Raw genomic sequence first — 8519 nt, 5'->3', positions numbered from 1 at the left:
GTTTCGTTTAATTGTGTCTTCCTGCGCTGTCTCGATAATTTTACCAACTGTCCTTCGTCTTCCTAGTCGCTGCACATTGTTTTTGCACCGATCACGCAGCGAGACAAAATCGTGTATGCTTTCGGCATAGTGATCGCTACGGGTCACTTACATAATAGCTCTTTCCTTTTCTCTTTCGACAAATCTTAATCGACAACGATAGCAGATTCGTCGCACGACCATCGATATGAATACTTGAGAGCATCTTTCGTCACTGCGACCACTCGATATTGTATTTTAACAATAAATTAATCTCCTATGCATTGCCATTGAACGAATCTCCACGGTCATTAGCTTTGGAAAATCGTCGATCACTCGTTGCTTCGATATTTGCTTCATAGAAAACATGTATTCACAACTATTACATAAGCTACATATTGACTGGAAAATTTGGAGAAATTTCGATTTCGGTATCGTAATATTAATAATAATAATGATAGTAATAATAATAATAAAGAGAAGGTGTGTAAGAAGAAGATGAAGAACCAGAAAACAATGAAACAAGACAAGGATAAAAGGGATAAAACGATGAAGAAGGATAAGAAGAAAATGTAGAAGAAAAAAGGAGAAGGAGCAAAAGAGCGATCATTCGTTTTTCTTTTAAAACGCGCCAACTTTGGTATATTGTATTTATCATCGAATTTCATTTCTCTATATCTTCTCGCTTTCGTTCTTTCAATCGTCCTCATCCTATTTTAGCACCCTTTTCGGGACTAGCTACCCGAGGGAATCAATAACCGACGAGGAAGCGACTGTAGATTCGGGAACTGGTGGAGAGAAGGGGAGACGCGAGGAACCAAAGAGTACCGAGGGGCGTCGCGTCGAGTAGAAGAGCTCCCCGCTGTTCCAGGAGGGTGTCGGAGGGTGCAACAGGGACCGCGAACTTTAGGGTGGAGGTGGCACGCGAGAGAGTCGAAGCTTGGCTCCGCCTCCGGCACGCGACCAGCACGCGACCATCGCCATCGACCACGCCGTCGGTCTAAGCCGCCGCCGCCGCCGCCACCACCGCCGCCGCCGCCGCCACCGCCGCCGTCACCACCGCCGCCACCGCCACCGCCACTGCCACAGCCGCCACTACTTTACCGTTACCATTACCACCGCGTCCTTCTCATCTCCACTAGCTTCATCTACGATTACGCAAGGATCAAACCCTCATTCGCATCGGTCTCTACTCGATCTCTCACACTCCTATATTTTTCCTACTCTTCCTCTGTTCTTTCCTATCATTTCCAATCTTTAAACGATACAAATCTCTTTTATGTTCATCATTTCTATCGCGGAAGGCTTGACCCGTCGTTTTTTCTTTACAACTTTCTTCTATCCTTTTGCTATTTATAACTATCTTATTCTTTCTCAACTGTCGTGTCTATATAGCCCTGTGTCTATATTACCACTATAATGAATTATCGAACACGCATATTCTGACATCAAATCAAGTAATTTTGCGATGAGAATTTTGCCGTTTAATGTTCGCAATTGTTTTATAGACTATTCGTCGTGTCAATATTTACTCAATTGATTTCTTCTCCGTTATAATCGTAATAACTTCGATATGCTAATTGTAAAAAGACCGACGCAGAGAAGTCGAGAAAAATCGCACGTTTTATTTTCATTTATTATATTTTCTTTTCGATATATATTCGTCCTTTTCTCGCGATTCATTTTTATCTACCAACTAACCAGTCGAGCAACCACTTACAATCAATCCGTCGATTAATCAATCGCTCAGTTGTCGGTCAGTCAATCGATGAATGAGCTATACAGCGAACCAATCAGTTAAATAACCAGTTAGTCATCCAGTTAGACAGCTTGTATTCTGTCTTCTACCAACCTCGTATCATCGGCTTCTTTCTATTCTATTCTACTCTCGTGTAATCAATTTCAAACTTAAATGAAATACTCTGGTGAAATATGAGGCTCATTTCCGTCTCCCCACCTTCTCTTCTTTCCTCGCACAACTTTTTCCATTTACTCAATTTTTTTTTGTTTCGTTTCACTCGTGGATTACCTCGTTCAATTTTTCTTTTTTTACCGCAATTGAAACCACTGCTGCTTGTTATTTTTTCAGATTTATTATTTTCAGAGATCGTCTACTAAATTTTTGATAAAAAGTAATAAAAAAGGGAGACACAGTTCTGTGGTACAGAGCTTCTAGCGTTAAGCGATGTGTAAGTGATCACGGAAGAATGATACGTAAAGACACAGTGCGAATAACGGAATATTCGACTTAAGTACTATTTTCTTTTTATTGACGATAATAATAAATATAAAAAAACAACTCGTATTTAGTAATTAGTATAACGAAGAATATCGCACTGTATATGGTTTATAAATTGTATAACCACACACACACAAACTATCTGACTAGCATCATTCATTCGCTTTCTTACCGTTCTTATCTACTCCACCTTCTCGCCATTCTATCATTCACTTTTGTTTTGAGCTTTCAAAAGAAAAAAAGCTAAAAATACTTCAATGCGAAATTAAATTTCAGGAGGATGCGAGTAAGTAACAAAGCTTCTTTTTCTTTGGAACAAAACAATGAGACGTCGCGACTCAACTATGGAGTTCAAAATAAATGATATGAATTCATACCAATACGATTTAAGGGTTTAATGAACCTTTTTTAATTGTATCCATCAAAATCTTAAACGTTTAATTAATCCTTTTCCTCCTGCTCGTCGTCTTTAAAGATACATTAAAAAGCAATCTATAAACATAGATGTCTTCCCATGTGTTTTCTTCGTAACAAATCTCGCCATCCTCGTGATAATCAGGGATTAAAATATGAAGAAACGCAACTTCGACAATTTCTGATAATGTTTTCATTATAAACTGATTTTTAAACAACTTTGGTGTGAATTTGTTTTTATTTACTTTTTTGTTGTATTAAAGAAGACCATTGATCATACAATAATCTGCTATTGAACCAATCAATAAATATAAAATTTAATACGAGATCGAGCTATCTCGGCCACACTTCCATTAGCAGCATATTACGTATTTTGGCTTATTCTTGCTCTTATTTTTCTGCCCCATACCTATGAAAATAAGTTGTATTTCTTTATACGGGAAACGAATTATATAAATATATACAATATATATGGCAATATCTAACCAAGTAAAATCCGAAAAAAACGAAAACAAAAACAAAAGGGTAAACAAAAAGAGAGAGGGAGAGTAAATCAGCAAACGAAGTAGGGATAAAAAGACACATTTTTACTTACTTATCGATTTTAATACGTTTCTGTTGTATAGTATGGTAAACAGAGTGAACTAAAGAAATCTTCAATATCGTCATCTGTCCAATCAGCGAGTGGAAAATGTACTTGCACAGACTTAGAACTGTCGTCGTTTAATCGTGCAAGATCATCGTATATTACTCTTTTATTGTTATTCAACCGTTTTCCAACCAATAACACTTGTAATTCTGGTTTTAACACAGCGAAATTGCTTATCGCGTCAGCGGCATCGCTTTCCAAATGTTCTAACTTACATAGTTCGATATTATATCTATCAGATCAGTCAAATTAGTTATGTTCATGTTAGTTTAAATCTATTTTAGAAAATTGATTGTAACATTCTACATGCGATCCAATATAATTTTTGTTTGTAACAGTTTTGACATGTATGAATATCATACCCACCTGTTCTTAAATTCATGGAAGAATTCGTCACTGCCTGACTTTAAGATATCAGATTTAAAACAAATTGCACGCAGTTTGAACTTTGAACAATGTTGCAGTTTGCTACTAGCGATTCGAGCAAGATGTATCATAAGGACTGACTCTTCGCTACCATCCAAATATATCCAAACATTTTCAGGTTTCTTATAATAATTTCTACAAGGAAAGAAAGAGAAAGAAAACAAAGAAAAATTCGATAACACCTTATAATCGATACAAATAATCGATACTTTTTCCAGTTGTAGATGCATTACACGAATTTCTTGAAGGAACGCTCGTAAACTGATCGACGTTGGGACTTTTGAATCCATGCTTCATACTTGGATAGACAATCCACATGTGGCATACGATCATAATGTACTAGCACATTTCTCGGAATACGATTACAAAACATTGTTTTTGCTGCTTCAGTATCTTTTTCGTTTTCACTTTCTATGGTTACACGTGCTTTATAATACCTACGAAGCAATTTCAATTATCTATCAACTTCTTTATCATTTTTTTGTATTGTAGTCGATTTTATTACCTATTCCTTTCCGGATACGAGCCGAAGGTAACAGTTGGATATTCTTGTGCAACTGCGTATAAAACATCTGCGAATGATTCCTCTTTTGCATTTATGTAAACTTCGGTTGCTGCAAAACTTTTGTAACTAGCAAAACATTCCTACAAAAACAAGATCCTTTTTACTCTCAAACAATTATTCAAACGATTTGTGCATATTATACCTTGCAGAATGCCTGAAACGATGTTTCAAAAAACATGGGCGAGCCAGGAAAGATGTAAACATTTTCCACCATTATACACGGATAAGTCAGCATTTTACCTGTGACTTGGTCTGTCCCAAATTTAAGTACAGATTTAGTGGGTATCTTAAATTAAGAATCTAGTTTACATTGATCGTCAAACAAGTACTAACTTACTATCACTTAATTTACACCATTCGTTTGAATCATTACTTACATATGCCATTTTATAAGCCGGTGAAGGGAAAGTTCCACAACTGAAGCAATCTTTTATAATCTTCACTAGAGTTGGGTGATAGTGCAATGAATCGTTAAAGGCCAATGCTAAAGCTGTAAAATATAATTTCATTATAATGAACACTTACTATGTACTCTTATTAATTTTCAGACTATATTTTACCTTCATATGTAACATCATCGTGAGTTGGTCCTATACCACCGGATGTAAAAACATAATTGAACATTTTAGAAAAGTATTTTATCTCTTTGGAAATATCTTCAAGATTGTCTCGTACGACCGCAGTCTAAGAATAGATAATTAAAATAAAAAATAGTATTAAAAGAAAACAACAACACTTGACAGATAAACTGTAGACATCATGGATTAAGTTATACCTACTTTCTGAACCCGGACTCCATGCTTATAAAGCAGCTTACACGCATAAAAACAATTGGTATCTTTTACTTGCGCTTTTAAAATTTCATCTCCGATTACTAAATAAAATAAAATGAACTTAACAGTAAGAAAAGCGGTATGTCCAAATATATGATATTAGTAAAGTGTATACGCAATATTACCGATTATTCCAGCAGTAGGATGCTTTCCACTACTTTTCAACCGAATTATGTTTGTTCGATAACATTTTAATAAAATTTTTACTACCTTGTATCGATGTAAATTTATCATAACGCTTTAATCTCACTATTAACAATTACTTGTGTATTATTTATATACAATACTGCTAGCGGATGCTACGCAGCGCCTTCAAACTTAACTTTTACCTGTGTACATATGTATATACATATCGTTATAAGAGAATTAATGACTATATTTTTACTCTTTGATATATTTATATATTAAAAATACACATGTCATTATACAAAGTCGTTTGAGTTTTCTAATTATATTGTACTAATTATAATCTTCTTTTTATGTTACCACTTTTATTAAATTTGAAAACCGTCCAGTGATTTTACGCTATACTAGGGGCTTCTTTCCTTGTCCTATCATCGTATTAATTTCAATTAAAATAGGATGAAAGAAAATAAATCGTAAATAATCGTGCAACTTCGTTTTTCTTAACATTCTTACATAAAATTACACAATATATTATTCATAATATTTAATAATTATTGTTTTTCTTTATACTTTCTCCAACTTTTCACTAAAATGGCAAGTACAAAGTTACGAGAAGCAGCTTTAAAATCGCCGAAACAGCTGTACAAATTTTTGCTGCGAGAATGTGAAAGATTACCAAAAGAAGCACAAGGATTTTATAGACATTCGGTTAAGCAGGTAAATTGTATAATAATTTTCACATTAACAAATACATTTGGAGATCAAATTCACTGCCTTCAGTAAAAGTAATAAACAATGAAACGTTTAGGTTATGCGGTAAAATATTTAATATTTACATACCGAACATGTGATTAACTTGAACTTCAAGTACATTTAATTATTTAATAATAATTGGTTTTGTACTCTAATGCTTGCAGAGTTTTAAACAGCACTTAATCGAACCAGATGAGGAGCGTATTCAGCAAATTATGAAAAAGGCAGTAGAAGATGCAGAATGGATTGTTAAGAAGGTATATCAATATCAATAATATTATTGATATATATTTTGTGAATGCCTACCATCTTTTTCCTTCCTTCTTTTTTTTTTACATATCCTAATTATCTGTGTTTTAATGTGATTTTTAGTACGTAAAGCCGAAAGAAACAAGTAAACAAACAGACTAACAAGTATATAAAGATAGTATTCACATCGTAGATGCATTCTATAAGTTATCCTCCAAAGAAAGGATTTGCAATTGTATCATGTAAAATATGGATTTCAAAACCATAATACGTGATCAAAGTGGAATTAACGTGTCACAATTTTTCAAAGCCATTAGTATATGGCGTCGTAATCCTCAAACTGTAAACCGTAGAATTCTTGCATCTATTGAAATACTGGATATCGAAACTAGCTGCGATATCTTCCAAATTTTTCAACGTATTAATACCCTGGATATTTCAACTTTAAGTACAGATCATCAAAAAGACAACATTGATAACAGAAAATTACTAGAAGAACTACACATTTCTGATCAGGTGGCTATTACAGCCAAAAGGAAGATTCACTTATATGTAGCAAAACAATTGCCGCGTATGCCACACATATTTTCTGCTGGTATTGAATTTTTTTTATCCGATAATGAAGAGAGTTGCATAATAAATGTCCACAAACCCTTTCTCTCGCATAAACAATCTCTTGGTGCTAAAATAGCATTTATGTTACAACAAGGAACAGACGGTTATACATCCCTTAGTGTCTATGGAGAGAATAACATTATATCCGATTTCAGCATTGAATGGTTAAAGCAGAAACTTTTCCCATGTATCCTGAAATGGGCAAGAAGCAGTGACACAGAAAGAACGTCGATCCCGTTGACTTCATTGAATCTCGTATCAGCTGAAAAATATGCAAAATTGTATTGTAAGTTGAAAGAGAAATATGGTACGAAATTGATAAAGAACTGGCCTGAAAGTACAGATCCAACGAAATTTGTTTATGAGGATATTGCGATTGCTGCCTATTTACTGTTATTGTGGGAGAAAGAGAGATTTGAAAAGAAAACTAATAATTTACAATCGTTTCTCGATTTGGGATGCGGTAATGGTTTACTCGTGCACATCCTATTTAACGAAGGTCACCACGGATTGGGAATTGATTTGCGAAGGAGGAAAATATGGGATTTATACCCATCTGAAACTCCATTGCAAGTATGTATAAGTATTATTTATAGAAATTATTCAGATATTAGTAGCAACTTATTTTATCTTATGTACATATATATATACGTGATTACGTATCTTCGATCTTACAATCGACTGATTAAATTTACCGAAACGTTTTGTACAGGTTTCTACCGTTGTTCCATCGTCTACGACTGTATATCCGGAAGTAGACTGGATCATAGGAAATCATTCAGACGAGTTAACACCATGGATTCCGATAATTGCTGCACGTAGCTCTAACAACTGTCGTTTCTTTTTATTACCCTGTTGTCCATATGAACTTAATGGCGCAAAATATCAAAGGTACTGTGCCGCGAAAAGTCAATATTCAGAGTACATTGATTATGTGAGAAGTATATGCGTCAAATGTGGTTTTACAACACATCTTGATAAATTAAGAATTCCCTCTACGAAACGAATATGCCTGATTGGATGGGAAAGGACGCCCGAAGAGGTTAAAGAACTCGAAGATCGTATTCAACAAATGCTAAGTACAAAGACAACTTTGACTTGGCAAAAATACGAATTGAGTGATAAAACAGTCGATAATGAAATAGTTGAAGAATGGACCTGTGACTTTAAGCCAAGGGACAAAGTGGAAAAAGTACGAAATTGTACACAATTAGACAAAACATTAATTGCAAATATCGTTGATATCGTATCGAATCAGTTACTTCATGAAGGTCGCATTATGACTATCGAAGGAACGCCGAAAAAACTTTGGAACGCTGGTAGATGCCTTGAATTACGTGAAATCGCTGAATCAATTCCTAAAGAAGCTATGATACATTTGCGAAAAGAATGCGGAGGTCTTCAAACTTTACTAAAAAATCATAGCTATATATTTCGTGTTACTCAAGGAAGGGTAGAATTTAGGATACCTGGAACAGGAGAAAAAATTAATGAAAAATCAAAAAAATATAAGTTACCGTTGCCACGAACGAAAACTAAACCCTGTTGGTTTTATAAAAACCATCCGAATGGTTGTCCTGTAACTGAAACAAAATGTAATTACAAACATTAATATGATACCTTGATCAAAAA

The 8519-nt window shown here is 34.6% G+C and overlaps 2 protein-coding genes across 2 annotated transcripts; one reads left to right on the top strand and one right to left on the bottom strand.

The window, feature by feature from the left end:
- Nucleotides 1–2890: 2890 nt before the first annotated feature.
- On the bottom strand, nt 2891–5986 carry LOC132907580 (FAD synthase-like). Its single transcript, XM_060960825.1, has 10 exons — nt 5270–5986; nt 5091–5185; nt 4872–4995; nt 4689–4801; nt 4454–4597; nt 4252–4391; nt 3980–4183; nt 3687–3881; nt 3267–3552; nt 2891–3080 (listed from the first exon to the last, which is right to left on the bottom strand). The coding sequence occupies exons 1-9, from the start codon at nt 5376–5378 to the stop codon at nt 3276–3278; spliced, it is 1401 nt and encodes a 466-aa protein (XP_060816808.1). The 5' UTR covers nt 5379–5986; the 3' UTR covers nt 2891–3080; nt 3267–3275.
- A 201-nt stretch (nt 5987–6187) lies between these two features.
- Nucleotides 6188–8519, top strand: LOC132907574 (probable tRNA (uracil-O(2)-)-methyltransferase). The gene is made up of 3 exons (XM_060960813.1): nt 6188–6280; nt 6396–7460; nt 7600–8519. The coding sequence occupies exons 2-3, from the start codon at nt 6522–6524 to the stop codon at nt 8497–8499; spliced, it is 1839 nt and encodes a 612-aa protein (XP_060816796.1). The 5' UTR covers nt 6188–6280; nt 6396–6521; the 3' UTR covers nt 8500–8519.

Source organism: Bombus pascuorum, chromosome 5 (genome assembly GCF_905332965.1).
Source record: "Bombus pascuorum chromosome 5, iyBomPasc1.1, whole genome shotgun sequence".
Taxonomy (NCBI): Eukaryota; Metazoa; Arthropoda; class Insecta; order Hymenoptera; family Apidae; genus Bombus; species Bombus pascuorum.
The sequence above is the reverse complement of the archived record's forward strand: the minus strand, read 5'-3'. Positions and strand labels throughout refer to the sequence as shown.